The following is a 25,099-nucleotide window of genomic DNA, read 5'->3' on the forward strand; positions in this document are numbered from 1 at the left end:
AGAACCATTAACTGGTTATGTTTTTACTGCGCGCTATGCGGATTGTCATTTTGATGAAATCATGTTCCCTAAATTAGGGGGAGATAATGATTTGCATAAATTAAATTCCGAAATATCATGAAATGCATCAGGATTAAATTCTATTGATTCACGTACTAATCAATGTGAATCTGAAGTTCAAAGAATTATTCATATGCAAAATATTGCTAATCAAATGCCGACCTTTAGTGACTCTAGACATATTATAAGGTCACATATACCTGCTGTTAATGCTCCGGCACGAGTTAAAATCCCTACTAAGAAATCAATTCCTGGAGAATTGATTGGTGATTCAAAGCCACGCCAGAAGCGTGGTAGACCTATTGGTGCAAAAGATATTGTACCACGAAAACAGAAATTGATTGGAATTGCCCCAGAAGTGACAAAAGTTTCAGAAAATACCCCAGAAGTGGTATTTCCTCCTGAAGAGGTTCAAGCCCCTGAAGTGGCTGTAACAAAACTCCTAGACGTGGGATTGCCTCCAGAAGAGAATGTTGCCCCATAAGTGGCAAATGCTTCCACGGAAGCAAATGTACCTGAAAATTATGAGATCTCAATGAATTATGTCCATAACGCGAAATTACTGGATCGTGGGAGTATTGAGGTTGATGATGTATATGCTTTTTCTGTGGCATCTGATATTATTATGAACTCCGATCCTGAACCACAAAGTGTGGAAGAGTGTCGACACCGAGATGATTGGCTAAAATGGAAAATTGTGATTCAAGAAGAATTGCAATCATTACGCAAGAGAAATGTATTTGGACCTGCAGTCCAAACACCAGCTGGTGTAGTCCCTGACGGGAATAGATGGGTGTTTATACGAAAACGAAATGAAAGGAATGAAATTGTGAGATATAAGGCCCGACTAGTAGCCCAGGGATTCTCTCAAAGACCTGGTTTTGATTACCAAGAAACATACTCTCCTGTGATGGATGAAGTTACTTTTCGTTTTCTAATGGGTATGGCTTGTATGGAAAAACTGGAAACACGTTTGATGGACGTTGTGACAACATACCTATATGGATCACTTGATAGTGATATTTATATGAAAATTCCTGAAGGGTTAAATATTGAGGACACTAAGCCTCAATATTTATATTCTGTTAAATTACAACGATCATTGTATGGTTTGAAACAATTTGGTCGTATGTGATACAACAGGCTTAGTGAGTACTTATTGAATGATGGATATGTTAATAATCAAGTGTGTCCTTGCATTTTTATTAAACAATCATCAACTGGTTTTGTTATTATTGCTGTATATGTGGATGATTTGAATATTATCGGTACTACTGAAGATATTACTAATGCTGCTAACTATTTGAAAAATGAGTTTGAAATGAAAGATCTTGGAAGGACAAGATTTTGTTTAGGTATACAGGTGGAGCACTTATCTTCAGGAATATTTGTTCATCAATCAAACTACACTGAAAAGATTCTTGATCGGTTCTACATGGACAAAGCTCATCCACTAACCACACCAATGGTTGTTCGATCACTCGAGGTTGAAAAAGATCCTTTATGTCCTAGAAAACAAGATGAAGAGACTCTTGGACCTGAAGTTCCATATCTCAGTTCAATTGGCGCTCTCATGTATCTTGCAAACAACACACGGCCTGATATTGCATTTGCAGTGAACTTGTTGGCAAGGTTTAGTTCTGACCCTACTAAAAGGCATCTGGATGAAATAAAACATATATTCAGATATCTTCGAGGGACAATCGATCTTGGACTATTCTTCCCAAACAATTCAAGATCACGGCTAGTTGGATATGCAGATGCTGGTACATGTCAGATCCTCATGTTGGGCGATCACAAACAGGTTACCTATTTACATATTGTGATACTGCTATCTCTTGGAAGTCTACAAAACAGACAATGGCCGCAACTTCATCAAACCACGCAGAGTTACTAGCAATTCATGAAGCAAGCAGATAATGTATTTGGCTAAGGTCGGTCATTCAAAATATTCGAGAATCATGTGGATTATCAAGTATTTCAGACAGTCCTACAGTTTTATTCGAGGATAACTCGGCCTGCATCAAACAACTTAAGGAAGGATATATTAAAGGGGATCGAACAAAACACATATTGCCAAAATTCTTCTAGAACTTCAAGAAAATGGTGATATTGATATTTAACAAGTTCGCTCATGCGATAATCTAGCGGATATACTTACAAAGTCACTACCTACATCAACATTTGAGAAGCTAAGAAATAATATGGGTATGCGGAGGTTAAAAAGTTTGCTACATTAAAATGTCAAAATGTGGGACATTTTATTCAGGGGGAGGCTGTACTCTTTTTCCTTCGTGAAGGTTTTTATCCTACTGGGTTTTTCCTGGCAAGGTTTTAACGAGGCAGTCAATCTTTGCAATAACTCGCATTTGACAATCAAGGGGGAGTGTTAAAATATTTGAATAAAAAATAAAGTGATTGTCAAAGCGTATCGAGGAAGTCTCTCAAATCTTACCAAGGAAAACTTGTAAAGCTTATCGAGGAAGTTTTGTAATACTTAATGAAGAAGATTTGAATAGCTTACTTAGTAAGCCTTATAAACCACTACTATAAATAGCTCATTTAGCTAATGAAATACAACACAACTTTCTCTCCATCTTCTATTCTCCTATACTTCCTCTACATTAAACATAACTAATCAGTCAAGGTTTATAACAATAATAATTATTTTAGGTATCCATTCAAAACACATTGGCGTAGGGCTGTAGTGAATCGGAAATCCAGTCCAAAATTCGAAAGCTAATGGAACGGATATGGATCATTAAAAAAGAAATCCAATTCGGAAAAAATTTGATCCGATAATAATCCGATCCGATAAGTAATGGATATGGATTTCGGCCGATCCGATTCGATAAATTTATTATATGTAAAAATATATTTTTTAAATTTATTTTTAGAAAAATAGAATTTTCAAATATTTTACAGAAATATTTTTTTTTCACCAATCGATGCACGCTAGAAGGGTTTCAACAAGTAAATGCAACCAAAACCAATCTCGAATGCACCGAAAAAGCTAGATGCTATTATTCTTAAATCTAATTGATTTTTTTTTTGCAAATATTATTAAATAAATATTAAAACTGGAAAAGAAAAATTTAGAGAAAATTGTATTTTTTTGGTAATTTATCTTTTTAGAATACTATTATTCTCATTAAAAAAATTACATTTTTTACTTCAACAATTATTAAAACCTCTCGAAATTATAGAAATATGGTGTATAAATTTATGATTATTGCTCTTATTCTAATTTAATGATATCATAAAAAAGCAACTTTTATATAACTAAATCCTCTTATAATCATAAGAATAAGATATACTCCATAAATTACGATGTCGAATTGGTTTATATTATTTTTATTACATTTTTCATCTTGAAATTAATTATATTCAGTGTTCCAGAAATCGCTAGACGTGCCAGGGCGGTGAGGGTACCTTCGAGAGATTAATCGGCAAGTCGGAGATTAATCGGACCGATTAATCGGAACATTAATCGGAAGAATATAAATATTATTTATAATTTTTATAATTATATAATGATCAACATGTCAAATATTTGTTTAAAAAAAGAAATTAGAATGGTATCAAACAATATCTACAAATTTGACATGCGTTACGTAATAATTATTGAGTTTACAATATTAACTATATTTTAATTCAAACTTTTAAATTAATTATAAGATGTTATTTTTTTATTTTAAGTAAGAAAATAAATATATTAGATTACTTGTTATTTATTACCAATACTTTATATTAGAAATTGACATAATATTGTGTGAAATTATAAAATTAATAAATTAAAATTATAAAAACGTAAAAAAATATATTTTTTTTAATTATTTTCCGCCTAGACCGCCTAGGACCAATTTTTGACCGCCTAGCCCGCCTAATCCCGATTTTGACCCGATTTTTTGAAAAAACGCCTAAATCACCGCCTAGATCCGAGTCGGACCGATTTTTAGAAACTGATTATATTATATCTCAACCGCATAAATTTTTAAAAACAATAAATCCTTTATAATTATTATTTACATAAAGGAAAAAGTGAAACAAAGAGAAAAGAGGGGAGAAGGGTGAATTTCTTCGTGTTATGAGCTGCTGCTGCTTCCACTTCCAAACCTCCAACTCCCCGACAAGACGCCGACGACGATATTAATTAGGGTTTACAAAACAGCTCAACACGACGACGTTTCGTATCCTCCTCTCTTCCAAATATATTTGTACTCTAATTACTCCCCTCGCCACTCTAATTTCGTAATTTAGGGCTACAGTATCAATCAATCAATCAATCTCCTCGATCTGGTAACTCTTTTCTATTAAATCCTCCTACTTTATTCTTCATTTCTCTATTCATGTTAATTTCAACATCACCACTTTCTTATGCTTTATTCAATTAGGATACTATTCCGTTTATTTACATTATCGTTATTGTATGATTTTGTTACATTTTAGACTCGTAAACTACATCCCCCCTTAAGTATACACAATTTTGGTGTCCGTAAATACGAGATCATGTCTTTCACCTTTTCCCCATAAATGTCGAACTGTTAATTAGTTGGTACTAACTGTAGTAATTAGTTGGTAACTTACCCTACAGTCGAATTCTTATCTTCAATGCTGTTTCTCTCCCCCTCGTTGTCATAAATGTCGAACTGTTAATTAGTTGGTACTAACTGTAGTAATTAGTTGGTAACTTACCCTACAGTCGAATTCTTATCTTCAATGCTGTTTCTCTCCCCCTCGTTGTCCGTTTATCTTTACTCTATTAACTAATATCTTATATCTTATTTCTTTTTTGGATGTTCTGTTTTGCTAGTGTTGTAGTTATAGCTCTTCTTCAATTAAATGAAGATTCTAAGAATAGTTAGATTCAATATTTCAAATTTTCAATGTGTATTTAATCGAACTTGTCTACCATTACCCGACTTGCTCCAAAGCTATGATGGCATTAACCTTTCATTTTAAATTTGATCATTAATGCAGGACAAACTTTAAGGATAGGAAATCAAGAAAGAATAATTCTGAAAATAAGGAAGTGACTTGCATGGTCTTACTTATTAGATGTATATAGCTTATTCATAAATTGTTAACACCTATTATACTTTTAACATTCCAAATTAATAGGTAATAAAGAAAAGAGACTCGTGTATATGTATGTAAATACTATTACTTTACAAAGAACAAGAGATTGTTAAATTTATGTAAATTACTAAAACTAGAACTAAAATTGAAAAATTTATGTAGATATTATCATATTAGTCAAGGTCCCTACTGGTCTTATTCAGGTCTTACAGGTCCGTTCTGGGCCTAAGACCAGATATAACAGGTCCGGTCATAAATTCCGGTCTTTGTTTGGTCCGGTTAATATTTTGTAGCTTTTGTGCAGCCTTATTAAATATAGTAGTCCCTATTTAATTTTGTAAGTTGGTATTAGATGCTTGAACATTATACATGGAAGCTGGTGTGTTTCAGATGCAAAACACACTCACTCACACACACATACATGCATACACACTCACACACACACATTATATATATATATATATATGTAGAGATCCACATGCAGAAAACATCATAGACGATAATGAACCTTATATACTGTGGAATATTAAATCACAATTTGATATGATTTACTAATATGAAGCTTTGTCATATGTTGCATCTTGGAACCTTTTCACCCATACCATCAAATTAAATGCATGGGCGTCTTCTTGCCTACGTCCTTCTATCTTATATAAAAATTAATTGTAAAATAATGCAATTGAGATGTGCTCAAGTAAAATCCCCTGTTGCCATCTTACATTTGAGGACTTTGATGTGTCTTTTTGTGATTGAGAATACATGTTCCATCAGTTCCATACTCTAATTAACAATTTGTGAGAGAGAAAAGCAATACTTTTGTTGTATTTGAAGTATTTCTGCTGCATTACATTGAAAAAGTATTAAATATTCTGCTTTCTATGGCCATTGTCAGGAAATAATGATCTACCCTTGTATAATTTACTGACTGATGGATCACGAGAGCAAGAACTTTGGAAAAGGTAAGGCTTTTTAAGTTGCATTTGGCAGTGTATTCGTTTTGTCAGAATTTCTCTCTCCTGTCTGTAAAACTAATTATTTGGTAAGATAATTTTCGGAAACCTAAATCCAAGGCTTGCAAAATTTTACCCTTTTTATGTTTTTCCTATGAAGATACTTATAAAAGCCAACCTATTTAAGAATTATCCAACGGATTTACAAAGTTATCAAAATGCTAAGAAGCATAATAGCACTAGTATTTGAAGGTTTACTTCTCTGTTTTAAGTTTCCCTGGCCAGTAAGTTTCTGTTCATAATGTGGTCGATTTACCTTATTTGGAAATTAGGGCCAAGAGAACTTACAGGGGCTGTGGATCTTATAAATCATTACAAATTACTGCCTCATCACGAGTTCTTCTGCAAGAGGTCACTTCCTTTGTCAATTTCCGATACACACTATCTTTACAATGTGGTGGGCGACACAGAAATTAGAAAGGGAGAGGGAATGCAATTGGATCAGCTCATTCAAAGTGCATCATATCCAAGGGATTCAAATGTACGCATCCAGCCTTTTGACATTGATGTCCTTAGAGAAGCATTTCAATTAAGAGAAACTGGTCCACTTGATCTGCCTGCTGTAAGAAATCTACTTTCCGGAAGTATTAATTCATTTTTGTAGTCTTTTAATTCTTGCTGGATAATTTTATTGTTATCGTTTAATTTTCTAGTTCTTGCTGGATCATGTTACCTTATGGCTAACCTTTTGTAGTTCTATTGAATTGACTAAGTACTTCTGTTTTCCTGAGCCGAGGTAACTCATTTGGATAATATGATTGTTGATAGTCTGACAAAGGAACTCCCACCATTGCTGGAAAGTCCAGAAGTGAGTCCAAGGACAAAGAGAAAAAACATAAAAAACACAAAGATAAAGACAGAGAGAAGGACAAAGAGCATAAGAAACACAAACATCGTCATAAAGATCGAAGTAAAGACAAGGACAAGGAGAAGAAAAAAGATAAAAGCAGTCAGCACCATGAAAAGGTATTACTATTTTCTCCTTGCAAATATTTTGGCATCAGTACAAAATTACACTTCACACAAAATCGCTACTTTTGACTTGTGAACCTTCTGCTTATTCGCTAAGCGTGAAAAAGTTTACTTTCACAGCACTGGTTTATATTTTATAAGCACAGCATTGATTGGAGACTGGACTGTTATTATTCTCTTTACAGCATCAATACAAGCTTGAACATTTGTTTAAGATTCTAGTTTGTTAGACTGCTTTGTAATGGCTTTCCATCATCTTAGACGGTGAATTAGTACAAGTTTGTTTTTTTAATACAGAAAAGGAAGCATGACGGAGACGAAGATATTAATGATATTCACAGGCACAAGAAAAGTAAGGTAATTTAGTTTACCAATCCATTTCAGTTTTAGTTCAGTAAACAAATGGAGCCAGCCTAAGACCAACCTTGCCTAGCTTGTTGATCGATGCCGTGAACGAGTATCTTACTTCAATCTTTATTTTATACAATAGGTCTTATCTTCTGTTCCTCTGTAAGTTATCTACTCTGATTGTAAATATGCCGCAGAATAAGAGCTCAAAGATTAACGAGATGGGTGCAATAAGGGTAGCAGGCTGAGGTTTATGTGTTATTTGTATTTTTTGTCCTCAAAATGTCGCTGTTGAAAATTTGGAGGAGCCATTGTTTACCTAACAGATGATATGAGGTATGCTCCATATGTCCCTAATGGCATTTTCGATTTCTTTAATTAAGTCCTGTTTTTTTTCCAAGTGCTTATGCTAGCTGCTGGGATCAGGGATGGTCACCGGTTACTGAATTCTATCATGATTTAGTACTCGGCATTATTAGTATTGGTGTTGGGGGATGTAGGTTCGAGAAGGTTATTTTGTTTCCAGTTTTCCTAATTCTCGTGTTCACTTGTATGCATTTGTGTATTAAACACGATCTGTTGGAGAAGAATGAGAGAATCCGACTATTCTCTAGTTGAGTAAAATATTGATTAATATACTGGATAAATGAATGATTTAACGATGATGTGCTGAGCATGTGTAGAGTTTTCTACACCAAGTACTTTTTAATCCTTAGAATGGATAGGATATAAGAAAAGCAAATTTTATGACCCAGGGTTTGAGAATTTTGGATTTTAGTCCAGAGATTTATCGTTATGCAATAATGCTGCTTTACATCGTTAGACTTGTACATAATGCTTGCTCTTTTCCTTATATGCAGAACCAGTTCTGGACTAACAAGGTTTTATGAAGGAGGTGAACTCACCTGTAGAAATTAAGATTGATGCAAGGTACAAGTTGCTGAGATGAACTTTATTGTGTCATACTGATGGCTCCAATATATTTGCAGCGGCATACAGACAATTGCCTCTTTTTAATTTACAGTGCTTTTGATGTATGATTATATAGTCATATACTGTTTTGCCTGGTCTTGTCTTTTAGAACTGTTGCAAATATTTTTAGATAGAGTGGTTTTAATTCATAGCTTTTTGGGTGGTAGGAAGAATTGAAGATTAAGATAAGTAAATTGTGTAATCTTATCTGTGTTTTGTTAAAATAGATTGTGTATATCAGTATATGTATATGTATACAGTAGAACGTAGAGATGTTCCTTTATAGCTTAACATCATCAGCTAGATAATTGGTCATAGGTTTGGCAATGTTGCAAGTATCTTAAGTTGAATAGAATTTGTGGTTATGTTGAATATTTGTACAGTAGTTACAGTACTTTGAAATATGATTTCTGTCAATAGGAAAATTAACAAAAAAAAGATTTCTGTCAATAGGAAGGACTGCCTTAACATGCGAAGGCATATCATCGTTTGGAAAACTCCTATCCTTGCTCTTTTAGTTTGTTCTTAGTTCAACTGAACATCTTAGTTCAACTTTGTTCATTTCCTATTTTTACCCGTAAGATAGGCATTGCATACTACCAACAAAATTAGAATATAATCATAATATATGTAGTTGAAGCATATTGTCGTAAAATGCTAGGATAGTTTTGTTTTCATCTATTTGGCACCGGAAGTCTAGTTCTAAACTCAATTAACAGTCAAATAGTAAACTAGTAAACCGACAAGTGATCTATCAAATATTTGAGCGGGAATAAGTATTTTCTGTATAGTATCCCAATCAGTTCATTGTCTTTATCATTTTTATTTGTTGGTATCCAAATTGCTTCATAATCTTGGACAAACTATTAATTAATTTGGATGGTAGTATAATTTAGGAGTCAAGATAATTGACAGAACTAATGTTTTTTTCTAGATATGAATTTGTAAAAAAAAATTAATATTTAATGATGGTGATTATTGTAATTTTGTCGGCCATGTAAAAGTGGGGCTACTTGTACCAAGATTCATGGCAATTCAAAATTCTTGAATGCATTACTTTTTACAAGAAAACAAGCTGCAAAAGTATGCACCCACCAATTTGTCTTGTGGGGAGTAATTTATATTCAAGCACAGTCTTCGTGACATACTCTAAAAGGTTTCTTTCATTGAAATGTTTATACTAGCAATATTCTTCTATAAAGTAGTACTATATGTTTATAACCTTTAATCCTCGAGCTCTCTTTATAATGTTATTCAAAGATCATTTACATATGATCTTTTACTCTGTCGGACAGTGTGAAAGGACTATTAGTTTTAGTCAATGCAAGTGTTGTCTATCATTTTGAATTCATTTATTCATATTTGGTTAGTATTCGTATCTTTACTTCAGTAATCGTGTCTCTTCTTTTTCTTCCTTGTGAAAAGTAAGTATTAGCCTATTCAGGTAGCATGAAATAAGATGACTTGTACTTTGTTACATAACTATGTTAGCGAGTCATTGTTTTTGTCAGTTTTTAGTCGCCCATCTAGAGTTTCAGGTGGTGTTTATCAAAAGAATAAAGAAACAGGTCTGTCAATAGATCGGGAATTCGATCCAACCTGGTCCGAATGATGTGGCTCAACCTTAGGCTCAGAGCATAGTAGCATATATAACTAGATTCAAGGTGAAGGAATCGAGAAAGAAACGACGTTAGGGAAGCAGGAGGGGAAGTTTGTTTCAAGTGGGGGAGAGATTCATGGCTTATGAGAATGGCTATGGGTCGGTCTTGTTATTGTATTAGTATATAATAATATACATTGATTAATAGACATGCATGAATGTGTACACTGTGACATAAAATGGTGGTCAGTGAGATGAGGGAGAGGCAGTGGTTAACGTACATATATAGTCGTTGCATAATGCATGCTGTATGAGTGTATCCATAGCAGGTTCTCATAGAAAGATTGTGCTGTAGTATATTATTTGCAGCATATATTTCTACAAACTCTGCGGTGTGTTTTGGAGGTGTCTGTCGGTGCCTTATATATGGGCTCCCCCCCAATGTAAAAATATAATCAAGGGGGGGTTCCCTCTCTACCCAGCACCCACGCCTGGGCCTATTATATTACTGCCTTAATTTGATTCCATTATCCACGTTGATTCTCCTCGGCACCTCTCGTGATATTCAGCTGAGGATTAGAGAATTATGAATAAGTTTCGATTTTAGATTAGGCTTTGCTTCCATTTTGAGTAAATTTGAATATTGATAGTTTATTTGAATAATAAATTGTGAGACTTATAGTGTAATTGTTAATGCAATTAAGTCCTAGTATTGTTTTTCACCATGTCCATGTCCATGTCCATACGCCCATAACAAGAAAGTTCAAGGCTGTGTTATTGACTGACTGTTTGATATTAGTGGGTAGTGGCTGAAAGTATACTTTGTTTTTATACTTTCTATTATAAAATTGTAATCATTTCACTACTTTATAATTTTATCAAGTATTTTGTGTGTAGTGGAAAAATTATATTTGAATTGACTGCGTATCAATATAATGACAAACAAATGCGTATGTTGTAAAGTCGCTCTATTATTCTTTCCATGATTTTGAATTTCTTCTCGTTTAATACTATTATTATAATTTGGCTCCCTTCCTACTTGAACACTAATTTCCCTTTTATTTATTTAATTATATTAAATTTAATTCCCGATAAAAATAATTATTTTCTCCATGTTTTTGGTTAAAGAATTCTCTGTGAGTAGCTTTTTGGTTATTTCCACTCATTTTTAAAATTTACAAGTATTAATAAATGAATTAAATATAGCACTGTAACAAAATTAAGTGAGTTGTCAAAATGGGTGGCTAAATAAAAGACTAATGGTCGTTGCTATTTGAAAATTGAAAATGAAGAGTTTGTTATAATGGGCGGATTTGTTGCAACAATTACGGAACATCCATTGGCTTGCAATTACAAATAATTGAACAGAGGAAGAAATCAAGAAAATGAAGGAAACACCACAGATAGTGAGATAGTAATAGTAGAAAGAATCTTAGCTGTATCCAAGTAGAAACACACTATCATTATAGGACTACTCAAATAGACATCTAGTACTGGATGATCATCTACTAAAATCTACTCTTGTAGTTGTTGCAGCACAAACTTTTCACCATTTCACACCCTCCATTCTCTCCTCTCTCTCTCTCTCTCCCTCTCTTACACACACAGACACACACATTAAATCTCATAGTGACAAAACACAGTCCCCACAGGCAGGCAGGCAGCTCTATCATCTTCCTCATTTACACAAAAACACCTCAAACACAAGGGGGAAAAATGGCACATTCTTGATTCTAAAAAGATTGTTGAGGTTCGCCAGTCCCCACAGCTCAGACCACTGCATTTACTCTCTCTCTCTCTCTCTCTCTCTCTCTCTCTCTCTCTCGCTAAAATGCAAACACAACTCATCTTCTTCCTCTTCCTTCTCTTATCCTCCTCCACACCCAAATCCTCCACCACCGCCCACAGCCATCGCCACCGTCGCATTCTCCACCAACCATTCTTCCCACAAGACTCAATCCCACCTTCACAACCCCCTAATCTCCCAACCACTCCTCCTGCAGACCAACTCCCCTTTTTCCCAAACTACTCTTCACCTCCACCACCACCACCACCACCGACACCTGAAACCACCACAACCACCACCTCTTCCTCCGTTCCGGCCAACGTCTCATCTCTCTCACTCCCTAAAGCCTCTTCTCCAAAACCCATCTCCAAAAAACTCATCTTTACCGCCGTAGCCGCCGTCATTGCCGCCATCGCCGTCGTCGCAGTTGTAATATTCCTCCACATCCGTAAGCGTAAAAATCAAAACTTTTCAAACGCCCATCAAAAACCACAAACACCCAGTAATCTTAGCTCTATTTCAAGCATACCCACCAATCCAATTCCAAGAATTCCTCCCCGGAAATCACCTCAAACCAGCTCTGAGTTTCTTTATTTAGGCACTCTCGCAAACACCAACATTTCGAATAGTAACAATGCCAATAGTTCAAGAAAAATGGAATCACCAGACTTGCAACCACTACCACAACTTAAACTCAGTGGCCAACAACCCCAACAACAAAACTTTCAAAATGCAGATTATTCAGGGCCTTTTATCGCAGAAGAAGAAGACGAAAATGATGAATTTTACTCTCCTAAAGGCTCAATTGGTACTGGATCAAGAAGGACATTGTATGAGCCAAAGAATTTCGAAGATGAGAGAAGAGAAATTGAATCCACTACTTCATCTTCATCTTCTTATACTCCTTCTGATTCGGGTGGTTCGCCAATTAGGTCTGTTTCTTTGAGTATTTCTCCTCCAGCTAGTTTAAGTCCTAAACACTTTTCAAGAACTAAGTCACCTGAATTAGTCCCGCTTCAAATGAATGATCTGAGTAATGTATCATCTCGAGCTTCTTCACAGCGAGCTTCCACTGAATTATCATCAGTAGATCGAGTAACTAGTGCATTACATCCACCACACCTTGGTTTTACAGCTGCATCTTCACCAGTTTCTTCATCACCGGAAAGATACATTAGTAGAAGTCAGAGCTCATCACCAACATCATCTCATGTATCTTCTGATCAGGTTTTACACTCACCTGCTAAAATTGATAATTTTAGTAAAAGTCAGAGCTCATCACCAACATCTCCTGTAGCTTCTGATCCGATTTCGCACTCACCTGCTAGAGTTGACAATTTTGGGGATGTTTCTAGTGCTCCGTCATTGCCTCCACCACCACCGCCGCCACCCCTACCACCGGCAAGACTCTCTGAAAGTCCGAAAACACCTAGTGCCAAAAATGCTCAGCCGGTGTTGAGGCCACCGGTTTTGGCTGCACCTTCTAGACCTGTGAATTTAGCTACTCCAGCATTGATATCCCCTATAGAAATGCCTCAAAGTACTGACAACGTGGATGAAGACACTCCTAAATTGAAGTTGAAGCCGTTGCATTGGGATAAAGTTAGAGCAAGCTCTGATCGCGAAACCGTGTGGGATCACCTTAGATCAAGCTCCTTCAAGTAACATTCCTTTACTCGTTCAATTTTAACCGTATTGTTGTAGTTGCTTTATGTCATTTGGTTAGTTAATCATGTATTGAATTTATGATTGTTGCAGATTGAATGAGGAGATGATGGAGACATTGTTTGTTGTGAATAAACCAACTCCAACTGTGATTCCAAATGAAACAGCTTGGCGTCCAGTTCTTCCCTTTTCAGGCCAAGAAAATCGAGTACTTGATCCCAAGAAGTCACAGAATGTTGCCATTTTGCTAAGGGCCCTTAATGTTACAATAGAGGAAGTGTGTGAAGCTCTTTTGGAAGGTATACCCCATTCCCCTACTTGTTGGTGCAACGACATTTTTTCTTGTATCATAATCTATTGTAAATTTGTAATATACATGTGAAGTTTAAGATCTCAAGTCCGTCGTATATTTGCCACATAATACATTCATCTACTATTAGATCATATGCCGTGAACAGTAGAAACATAATGGAATTTGACAAGAAGCTTTTGTTGAATAGGTAGAAAAGGAGAAAAATCTCTTACAATAAGAATATCACCGGTTAATCAATCACAATCAATATTCACCGAATTCAAGTATTATATGAAGAAAGATATCAACGTGTTCTTCTTCTTCTTCTATGCAGGCAATGCTGATAACCTCGGAACTGAGCTTCTTGAAAGTTTATTGAAGATGGCTCCTACGAAAGAGGAAGAACGTAAGCTCAAAGAGTATAAAGATGACTCTCCTTTTAAGCTTGGTCCCGGTGAGAAATTTTTGAAGTCAATGCTTGATATACCTTTTGCATTCAAAAGGGTCGAGGCTATGTTCTACGTGTCCAATTTTGAATCCGAGGTTGAGTACCTCAAAAAGTCATTTGAAACACTGGAGGTAAGCTATTGATATACCTTTTGCATTCACTATATTATTTATCTCGTAGGTTTAATTATGTAAGTGGACTTAAAATTTAAATTTCCGAGCTAAAATTTGATTTTGGATCAAAGCAAGTTAGATCATATGTTCGAATATCTGATTGCCTAAGTACTGATAGTTCTAAGCTGTTCTGCAAGAGCAAGTCAGATTTATTAACTTGCTACATTTAGGTCCCAATGCAAGTAGGTTAATTACTTGTGTTTAGGATTAGAATTCTAAACAAATTCATGCAAAATGTCAATGGGTGCTTATTCAAATTAGTTCTCTTTCTTTCTGACAAAAAGTACTCAGTTATATGCAACGGTTAATTTATTGTCAAGATTCCTCGGTCTCTTATTGATGTTTTTATTAATGTGAACTAGTTAAGAACAATGTATTTTTTATTTATACGCTTTAGATTTTTCAATTTAACAGGCTGCATGTGAGGAGCTTAGGACCAGCAGGATGTTTCTAAAGCTTTTGGAAGCTGTTCTGAAAACGGGAAACCGCATGAATGTTGGTACAAATCGTGGTGATGCCCAGGCTTTTAAGCTTGATACTCTCCTTAAGCTCGTTGATATAAAGGGTGCAGATGGGAAAACGACTCTTTTGCATTTTGTGGTCCAGGAAATAATAAGAAGCGAAGGTGCTCGCCTTTCTAATTCCAACCAAACTTTGCAACCTACTGCCGCAGATGATGCCAAGTTGAGGAAGCTTGGCTTGCAGGTTGTATCAAGTATCAGCTTGGACCTTACAAATGTGAAAAAAGCTGCATCCATGGATTCAGAAGTGCTTAGTGGTGATGTCTTGAAGCTTTCAAGAGGAATTGGAAAAATTGCGGAAATTGTACGGATGATACAGGCATTGGAATCTGATGAGAGCAGTCGAGGATTCTCTAAATCTATGGGCAATTTTGTGAAAATGGCAGAAGAGGAGATCATAAGAACTCAAGCTCAAGAAAGTGTTGCACTTTCTTTGGTGAAAGAAATCACTGAATACTTCCATGGAAACTCCGCAAAGGAAGAAGCTCATCCTTTCAGAATATTCTTGGTTGTCAGGGACTTTTTAACGATTCTTGATCGTGTTTGCAAGGAAGTAGGGTTAATAAATGAGCGAACAATAGTCAGTTCTGCCCACAAATTTCCAGTACCAGTGAATCCAACCATGCCTCCGGGTTTTGTTGGGTTTTCAGAAAGGAGGCAGTACAATTCTTCGTCTGATGAAAGTTCATCTCCTTAGTGGTTACATATTCGTAGGATAAGAGGAGCCTTTTTAGGATGGTCTCCTGCCAGAATATAGGTAAATGTAATCTTGTTACTTCGTTGTTTGTTTCCTTGTATTTATATAGATCCATATAAAAGATTTTGAAAAATTGTAGTTACCATCGATATATATATAGAGGAAATTTGTTGCTATGGAGATGACAAACACCAGACCGATTCCAACGTCGTAATAAATTGGATTTGGATGTGGAAATCTCTTATGTTAACGAGGTAGACCCCAGACTGATTCATGGTTATCATTATTTAATAGGACTACTTTTGCACAATAACCCTACTTCAGTCTGTTGAAATGAGTAGTTGGTATAATGTAGGAGTTGAAACTACTTGTTATCTTCATTTCAGAAAACTTGAGAACTTGCACTTTATGTTGTAATTTTTTTCTGAACAAGTATTACATGTTATTTTGTAGTTGACATATTTTAAGTGGAGGGGAGTGGAGAATCAAATTCTGGACCTCATTTAGCAGCAGGACCACTCGATTTTCTAGTATAGCATGGTGTTTTCCCTGGTACAAGCATAACATCTCACCAGTGTTATCATAAATTTTAGTTCTTCCCTTAAGTTCTTACTTGGAGTTTGGTATACTGGGCCGATTTTCGGGATTCTTGTACTACATATATGTGTGCTTGGCCTTAAGAAAAGGTGCAATGATGAAGAAGCCATTTGGCACCTTTCTTGAATGGTAGTATATTGATAATTAGACAATGTTGTGGGTTCAAGAAATGGGAGTGGTTGGTGCATGTAAAGGGAATCCCAAGTGGTGGTGGAGTGCAATCAAAATGATGCATAGATCTACTGGTATCCCCTAAAGCTCATAACGTTTTAATGTTTTTACCCTTTAACTTTTAAAGTGGAGACCGTTGCCTTTTAATTCATTCATATCATTAAAAACTACAAGAAGAAAAGGGCTAAATGTTCTCTCAATATGGTAAAGGGGAAAGATACAAACAAAAGCTGAAAGTGATCAATCTAGTGGAACCAGTTTTGATACTCCCTTTAAAAAAGAAATTGCATCAACATTTACTTAAACAACAAATATTTGTACAATGATATAGTACAAGTTAATAATTGTATTTAGTAACAAAAAGTTGAAAGTTTAACAACTGCTCAAAAAGCAATCACACAAAAACAAGTGAACAAGATTGACACTTCATGAGCATGATTATAGGGAGTTAAGGCTTGTGCATGGTAAGAAGTAGCTTTCTAATATTCACTACTTGTTTTTCACTCGAGTTTTCGAAAACCATGCATTATATTATACAAAGAACAAGCTAAAATTCCTGGTTAACATAATATAAAAACCCAGTGTTCCTGCAGAAGCATGTGGCTGAGAAGTTGAGAGATGGCTTGATTCTAGCTGTTGGAGGAGGACTCCATATAATAATAACATGTGCTTGTGTTCACATATTAAATTAACTTTGGATCCATGCCAATAATGAAGGATGGAATATCAGAATGCAGAAGGATATATATATGCTATCATAACTAACAACTCTAGTAATTTTATTAATCCAATTAATTAAACTGGCCATGATCATATGTTCCTGAAAACATAATTTTTATTTTATACAATAGAAGCAAGACTACCACTTTGTGAGATCTAAATCTTATATAAAAATATGTGACTTGCTTAGCAAACACAGTGTTGAGAAGGTTCAATTTTGGGCTTGTGTTGTTGGAGCACGTTATAGCCATGATTAAATTACAACTGCTAGTGACAGGGCCTTGACATTTTGTATTCAGTTGTTTATAATGGTAAAATGCTGCAGAAAATCAAGCGAAACTATAATGAGTGTTGCAACTTGCAAGACACCCCCCCCCCCCCTCCAACATAATAAAGCTAAACAAGAAACTCTATAATATTCAAGGAAACAGAGGTTAGAAGAAATTTAGCATGTGTAAACTGAGACTCAACTTAAGCCAAGTCTTTTACTTAAACCTGTAACTCTGCAATGCATACCTCAGCTCAGGTTCTGAGCTTCTTGAAAGTTTATTGAAGATGGGCTGCTACGGAGGAGGAGGAAGAATGTAATCACAGAATTTAAGAGGGTGTGTATTCAATCAAAATTTTAAAACATTTTTTACGATTCTTTAAATCAAGAGGTAAAACAAGTTAAAACTCCGTAATGTACAAGAACATGGATTTGCAATTTGGCAGTTGTAAATCGAGTCAACTTGAGCTAAGTTTTTTACTTAAACCTGTCATTTTGTAATGCTCAGTTAGTAATTGCAGATGCTGTATTCAAATAAACATATACAAGCCAGTAATGTGAGGTATTGCAGTCTTGTACTACAATGGATGCATATGTTAATATCAAATAAATAAACTCCAATCCTTCTCCCTGCACCCATGGACCATGGTAATACTTTCAGATACATTACAAACTTTTGAACCTTGTTTTCTGTTATCATGTTATCTAACAGTTATTTATGTATATATCTACTCTTTCATATTTTTTATCAACTGGTTCGGCATCCAAGCGTTCTAAAATTGTACGTGCTTCCTCCTCTGTAGCAGGGACTACCTTCCGGATCTTAAATCCATTAGACTTGGCCTTTGCTTCTGTGCACACGGTGAATGTGAAGTAGAATTTGTTCGACACCTGTTCCAAAGGTACACAGACACAAAGTTAAACATAACAATCTCGGTTGCATACATAAGAAGTCATTTAGTTTTACAAAAATCAGATGAATGAAATGCCATTATTATTTTTTGCTACCAAGTAGCCGAATATGTATATCGGGACAACGGCATACCTCACTGGACCTCAGCTCAGGCTTTGTAACATGTGCGACAACTTCAATATTTATTAAAGGTTTATCTGAATTCTCATATTCCGTGTACAAGACACATGATTTGAAACGTAAAAAATCTCCAACATCCACCTGATCCAAAGAAAAAAGGGGGATCATTAATTTTAATAATGCAAACGCCGAAGTTAAAACGTGAATGTGTGTAGAGATGTGTTCCACCAGCTGTTCCACTGATTTAATACTGTTTAGAGAGAACCCTTGATGTTTGTCTAACATAACTCGGTAATGCCTGTCTTGTAATTACTACAATGAGGAATAGCCAGACACCGAACAATATAATGAGAAGATGAGGAAATGTCATGATTATAGAGGTTAGTACAGGGGTCTCATGATCTGAATATGTTGGCATATTTACCATCGAGCTCATTTATCAGCTAGTAAAAAGGGCATGTGAGAGAAGAAGCATGTTTCTCTCACATTTAGCAAGGATCATTTTCCATGTTAGTGAAAGAAGAACATTTCTCTCTCCCATCAACTTCTGTGGACTTGATGTGAAGAGAAGACTTAATGCCAAATAAAGGGAGGAAACAAATCTGTTAAAGCTTAAAGTTATACTCTTTTTTAAAAAGCATTGCTGTTTTTGAGCTAACAAATGTAGATGATGTCTAGATATTAGCTTTACTTGGCAATACTCACCGGTCTTAAGAAATCTACGTGATCGACTTCAAGAAAGCATGGCATCATGCCAGCAAAAACATATGCTGTTGAAAATGCCAATTCAAATGCTCGGTGCATTAGAAATCCTCCGAAAATTCGGCCATGGATATTCCTTTGTTGTGGTTGGCAAATCAAAGAGTTCTCCAAGCGTGTATCCCTGAGAAGAATACTGTCTCGATCTGCCAAGGCTGGCATGTCAGAGAAGATACGGCCTTCACCCAGTAAAGCTTTAAGTCTATCCCCGTTCTCGATATCCTTTCTGTCACCTCCTCTCTTCTGTTTACGCAGTTCATTCCTTGCTTCTGCTTCTTTATAAAGCAATGTCTCTTCTATAGTTTCTGGAGAAAGTCGATTCACTGGAGCAGCTTTCCCCGTCTTCGAGTCACGAGCCACAAATATGAAATTGGCCATAAGAGCTACCGATTCCAATGTATCAGTGCTCCCTGCCATAACATTTTTCACGTCAAAAGCAAGTCAATTGAATCTACTTCTATTTCAGGTAAAATACGAGAGGTGATGCAATTGGAATTGGTGTTATCACAGGTTTAGATCATTAAATTAGCCACAACAAAGGAACAAAAATTATATAAGATGGCCATTGTCCATTAGTATAACCATGATTGAGGAGGGATCAATGATTTAAAAATGAAGCCATTCGAAGTCATCAATAAAAAAGCATATAAATATACCGTGCACTTCTACAACATGCTACCATTTTCATAAACAGGGTTGAGAAATAACTAGAAGTAAATAAGAAGCTAGAACAATTTATGATTAAGCTGGCACTGTTTTAGTGCAACCGGAAGAATCCAACTTCATGGTTTATCGAGACTCCAGCTATGTTTACGACGTTCTTGCAGTAACCATATATCCAGATATTGTATCCAGGTATGTCCACAATGTTTGTAGATATTTTGTCCAGGTATGTTTATATTGTTCGTGCAATGACCATATATCGAGATATTGTGTCCCCTTATGCATAAAATTATTAGTGGATATCCAATAGAATTGGGTGATAGGGAGCCAATCGGGCTCAACAAGTGAGTTACCTTTTAGTCGCATCACATACTAAAAAACATTTACTTGATTATAGTTCCTCTATAAACATACATAAATAGTCACATGGCCAAATGCAGGTTGGTAGGAAAGTAGTACAAACTCCACATTGAAGACCTTACCTTTCTTTTTTAAAAAAGGAGGAACAACTCCATATAGAGTTGGTTTTAAGTATATTCTAACTATCCAGTAGGCAATTTGCAATGCCAAAGTCAACAGCTTACCATTTGTGAGCTGAGTGACTTCCAGTTGAATCTCAATGGAGGATCTCCCAACCCAGATAACAGCTCCCGCAATTTTCAGATCAACGTCGACACTGATAGACTTCTTGAGAACCATTTTGTCAACCGAAGCCGTAACCAGCAACAGAGGCCTTGTCATGTGATCATCATCAGAACAATGCTAGTTCAACAGAATTAACACAAGTCAAATATCAAAACTGAAGCAGATTGTAAAAACCCCTTTTCTAAAACAAACATCTGGATCACTAAAAGTCCAAAACTAGCACAAATAATCAAAAAAGGGGAAAAAAATAAAAATTAAAAAGATGGTACCTTTACAGAAATGGTGCCAGCAAGAGCATCAAGGTCTTCAAGCAATTTACCAATTCTGACCTCATTCCAGGGATCCCTGTATTGTTCTCTGAGGATATAATCAGAAGAAAAATTGTAAAGAATTGCAGTGCGGCTCTGAGAAGGAGTTCTTGTAAGCAATTGACTCTGAGGAGGAGCATCAGATGGTAAATCAAGAAGTCTTTCAAAAATACTAGACCTTGCTTCCCACAGAGCATTTGTGACAGGTGAATGATACATTCCAGGCCACAAACTCAGGGGCTTTCTGTTTTCATCTGGAGATTTTTCAAAAGGTGATGTCAAGGTTGAAACAACAGGAATTGCATTTGAAGGACAAGAATTTGAATTCATTTCAAGAAAATTTCAAGAAAGATCAAGTTTTTGACTTTTTGGTCACCAACTTTTTGGTTGGAAGTTCACAGGTTCATGAATTTTCAAGATCGAAGAGGATGATGAATTGGTGCTACTTGGTTCATTGTTCAGGTATGATCTTTATTAAGCATATAGATATTTTTATGAATTGAATTGATTATGCAGGTTTTTTAGAAACCCAAGTTATTATCCCAATTATCCCAACGGCCAATAAATTTGCAGCTGTGGGCTGGGCTGGGCTGGGCTGGGCTGGGCTCTGCATGCAACGGCCTATAACTTGACAAATTGTTTATATTAAAGAAATCAGTGCTTTAGAAGTTACATATTTTGAAAAAAAAATATAAATTATGCACGCGCGCGCACGCTCGTGTAAAAAGAGTAATTGATTTGTATTTTTTAATAAATAATTTATTAAATAAAATTATATTATAAATATCATATTTCACTAGAATACAAATTGTACGATCTGTTTTTAATATGCAACCCTAATTTTCTTCACATACTACTAACTTCGTCTTCAACGCCTAATTTTTATTCCTTCAAAATCACTAAAAAGTTACCATTTGCATCTTAAATTGTGAATCATGTTTGTTTCTATAATTCTCTAAAATCTTAAATCGGGACATGAAAGGTATCACAGGCGTATTCTTCTTTTCTCTTCTTTGAATCGCCTACACGGCCTACTCTCGTACCTCTGTTGTTCAGCAATTTCGTCAGCCCCGACAGTCGCGTCTACATCAGCACCATAAGAACAACAAGTTTCCTCACATAAGTATAAATAGACTAAGTACGTAACATTTACAGCAAAAACCAACCTTTATATTATTATTTCAATAAATACAAAGAACACAAAAGTTATGGCAGTAGTTCATAACGCTATTACTCCACCAATTTCTATCTCTCATGTAATCTATCCACAATACACTTAGATTTTTCTCCATACAAGTGTTTCCCACATTATTGCTTATATTTCTACTATACAAGCAATACATGTTTACATCTAAATGCGTAATATACATAAAATTCAGTCACGAATTTAAACTCCAAGGCAGTTATATAACTTCCGAACAGTTTATAAAACTGTCCATATGCTTTGCAACAGCTCCTTGAGTGTCTGCCACTTGTGCCCATCTTATCTCCCAGTTTCCCTTATCATCCAACAATTATGACTCATCGAAATCGTCATCAAGTGATTTGCTACACACACACTAGCTGTTGTTAAGACTGTCACCAGTAGCACCAACATGTCCAACAGAACCCGTAGCCCCGGTCACCCCAGTTAGCCAGACTGCGCCCACAATTGTCGCCGACTAAGAGTCGTCATGCCCAGTCGCCTTGGCTTTCACCGAGCGACGTCTCATCCAACTCAAGTTGTCGACGCATGTCCAGCAAAGAAGTCTTACAACCCCCCTCCACATTACTTGAGTCAATGTCCTCGTTGACTTGAGTTTTTCCTCAACATCATTACCATCCTCAATTCCGCCTTCACCATGTTAACAACTCAATCAAACGCCTCAATGCTAGCTCCCCTTAGAGGCTGTGATGTCGCTGCCCATTTTATGAAGTCACTCCACTAACTCGAACGATCCAAACAAACCAAATCAGTATTTTTGCATGCCTCCCACCAGCCTGACTTTGTTACCCATTAGACAAGAATCTGATCACCCACTTGTTGCCTATTTCCCAAACAATTAAGTCAACCTAGGTGTTGTCGCTCAATTATGAAGGCTCATTAGGCTCGCGTGCTAGCCTCCAATAAATGTTTACTCTATTTCAAACGACGCCCCCATATTTGGAGTATCTTCAACAACCTGCACAACATTAACCAAACGCAATGATCCAGGCCTTATCATTGGCTGTTCCTCAATTTTTTAACCAACAAGACATTGATATTTTTTCTTGTAGGATATTCCCACATAAAATGTGCGCCGCCACAAAGATAACAACCCTTTTTCACTTATCTAGGCCATCCTCATCGCCCCACTTCTCTTTGCGCTTTTTCTTCTTGTCTTTTTTAGCCCCTTTGTCGCCCTCAACAGTGGCCACAACTTTAGACCCATTTTCTGAACTTGAAAGCTTGTAATCTACTAACCCATCCCAGCAGCAATCGACGTTGCGAAGTCCTTGATAGCCTTCCCATGTAACTCATTTTGAGCCCAAGGCTTCAAAACAAGCATGAAGTTAAACAAGTTATCCTCCTCATGTTCTTGATATTTAGTAACTAACTACTGAACTCTTACACATAATCCCGAATATAAGCACTATGTTTCAGCGCTTTCAGATTCTCTTTTGCAATGCAAGCCATATTAAGAAGTAGAAACTGATCTTTCAACTCTTACTTAAGTGCTTCTCATGCCATAATCGTCACCCTCTCAGCTCTTACATCTTTCATTCGAGTGCACCACCAAAACTTTGCATTCTCTAGTAGATACATACTTGTTATTGACTAACAATTAACTTAAGTTAATTTGTAGAAGGGGGTTGAATATAAATTAAATTTTTTAAATTAATGTGTGCATGGAAAAAGAAATATGAACACAAATGTTTATAATTTCAGGTGGGTTGTTTTTCGACTTGCCACCTGAGGTTTATTTTTGAAGAAATAATCTGTTATAATTACAAATATAATCTCACAACTGCGGTTTTCAGTGTTTCACTCAGAGGAGAATATTTCTCTAAAGTCCTGTGAAAATGAAGAACCTATTTTTTCAGTGAAACACTGCTACTACTTGGTTTATATATCACTAAGTTACAAAGTTTGCTAGACTAAAAATATTGTAGTCTTCGAGGCCTTGCAAGATTGCTTCCTCATTCTCTTTTCCGCGATACTTGACAAGTGAGGATAGATATTATCTTGATATACAATCTTGAATATCTCTCCAAATTACCATGCACGCAAATGGATATTTCTTCTTCTTCAGAATTCAAGATCACATGCAAAATTTGTCTTGGTTTCTCATATTCTTTTCTGAGATACCTATGAGCCCATGTGTCGTGACAATATTAGTTTTTGACCACTATCACGTCACGATCAGTAGCTATAATCTGCATTAGCTATTGATAGTTGTTAGTCATAGAACTCCTTAGCCATTGGAAGTCATTTTGTTAGAGCTTACCTTAGTCATTGATAGTCACTTGATTAGCAGTTGATAGGCTGGCGTATATAACAGTTGATACTTCTCTTTATTTACCAGTTGAAGATTCACTCCACTTAATCTGGATTACATGGCTTCGAATATTTACACTCAGACATCATATTCTAGATTATATATTGAGTCAACATGACTTCTAAATGAATAATTGCATTGATATTTGTTTATTGAGTTCTCAGATAAGATGTTACAATGACCACATCATTTGATGGGCTACTCATTTAATAAATATTTAATAATTAAGTAATAACTATTAAATAATTATATATCGAATAATTATATTTTAAAAAAGTATTTGAAATAATATTACTCAACTGATTCGTGTTTAAATATTTAAATTAATCTTTAATTAAATATCAAATAATTGTAATTATTAATAAAATAATCGTTGGAGAATACTTCTTCTTTTTAAATGAACATTTGAGTTAATATTTATTGTTCGAATAATTAATATAGTTGAGTGAATACGATCTTTGAAAATTAGTTTAAAATAAATTCGAGTTATCTAATATTTCTCAAGAGAATATCGAATACCTTGGACTAAAACAATTACAAATTTTAATCGTCCAAAGCATCTCTGAAGTATTTTTCCGGTTTTTTATTAATACAAACTGACCGACTCCCGATTTATAAATTATCATCACGCTATTTACTAGCATTAACATATAATATAATATATACATTATATTTCTAATCAATATTGATACATAAAACTCGTAATTTACAAACACGAAAACATGCCATTTAAATATGTAAAGAAAATTTTTATAATCTTAGCCTCATTAATCTCTTTGTTTTACACTAAATGA

At 35.4% G+C, this 25,099-nt stretch overlaps 4 protein-coding genes across 7 annotated transcripts; 3 read left to right on the forward strand and 1 right to left on the reverse strand.

Moving 5' to 3' along the window:
• Positions 1 to 1,495: 1,495 nt before the first annotated feature.
• Positions 1,496 to 2,398, forward strand: LOC141697499 (secreted RxLR effector protein 161-like). The gene is made up of 2 exons (XM_074501905.1): positions 1,496 to 1,864; positions 2,330 to 2,398. Exons 1-2 carry the CDS (start codon positions 1,496 to 1,498, stop codon positions 2,396 to 2,398), a joined length of 438 nt encoding a protein of 145 aa, XP_074358006.1.
• Positions 2,399 to 4,098: 1,700 nt separating this feature from the next.
• Positions 4,099 to 8,676, forward strand: LOC141698040 (mediator of RNA polymerase II transcription subunit 19a-like). 2 transcript variants are annotated; one of them, XM_074502642.1, is made up of 7 exons: positions 4,101 to 4,359; positions 6,032 to 6,098; positions 6,422 to 6,711; positions 6,918 to 7,115; positions 7,419 to 7,478; positions 7,667 to 7,805; positions 8,330 to 8,676. In XM_074502642.1, the coding sequence occupies exons 2-6, from the start codon at positions 6,068 to 6,070 to the stop codon at positions 7,715 to 7,717; spliced, it is 630 nt and encodes a 209-aa protein (XP_074358743.1). In that variant the 5' UTR covers positions 4,101 to 4,359; positions 6,032 to 6,067; the 3' UTR covers positions 7,718 to 7,805; positions 8,330 to 8,676. The 2 variants fall into 2 exon arrangements, with proteins under 2 accessions (XP_074358744.1, XP_074358743.1); XM_074502643.1 differs by lacking the exon at positions 8,330 to 8,676 and having other exon boundaries at positions 4,099 to 4,359; positions 7,612 to 7,805.
• Positions 8,677 to 11,405: 2,729 nt separating this feature from the next.
• Positions 11,406 to 16,525, forward strand: LOC141696865 (formin-like protein 1). Of its 3 annotated transcripts, none has more exons than XR_012564516.1 (5): positions 11,406 to 13,488; positions 13,586 to 13,791; positions 14,119 to 14,363; positions 14,820 to 15,683; positions 15,763 to 15,803. XR_012564516.1 is itself a non-coding variant. In XM_074500998.1 (4 exons), exons 1-4 carry the CDS (start codon positions 11,873 to 11,875, stop codon positions 15,621 to 15,623), a joined length of 2,871 nt encoding a protein of 956 aa, XP_074357099.1. In that variant the 5' UTR covers positions 11,409 to 11,872; the 3' UTR covers positions 15,624 to 15,803. The 3 variants fall into 3 exon arrangements, 1 of the variants encoding a protein (XP_074357099.1); XR_012564515.1 differs by lacking the exon at positions 15,763 to 15,803 and adding an exon at positions 16,077 to 16,525 and having other exon boundaries at positions 11,407 to 13,488; XM_074500998.1 differs by having other exon boundaries at positions 11,409 to 13,488; positions 14,820 to 15,803.
• Positions 16,526 to 17,887: 1,362 nt separating this feature from the next.
• Positions 17,888 to 21,305, reverse strand: LOC141697993 (acyl-coenzyme A thioesterase 2, chloroplastic). The gene is made up of 5 exons (XM_074502583.1): positions 20,749 to 21,305; positions 20,419 to 20,596; positions 19,118 to 19,581; positions 18,425 to 18,553; positions 17,888 to 18,270 (listed from the first exon to the last, which is right to left on the reverse strand). The coding sequence occupies exons 1-5, from the start codon at positions 21,115 to 21,117 to the stop codon at positions 18,085 to 18,087; spliced, it is 1,326 nt and encodes a 441-aa protein (XP_074358684.1). The 5' UTR covers positions 21,118 to 21,305; the 3' UTR covers positions 17,888 to 18,084.
• Positions 21,306 to 25,099: the final 3,794 nt, after the last annotated feature.

Source organism: Apium graveolens, chromosome 11 (assembly GCF_009905375.1).
Source record: "Apium graveolens cultivar Ventura chromosome 11, ASM990537v1, whole genome shotgun sequence".
Lineage (NCBI taxonomy): Eukaryota > Viridiplantae > Streptophyta > Magnoliopsida > Apiales > Apiaceae > Apium > Apium graveolens.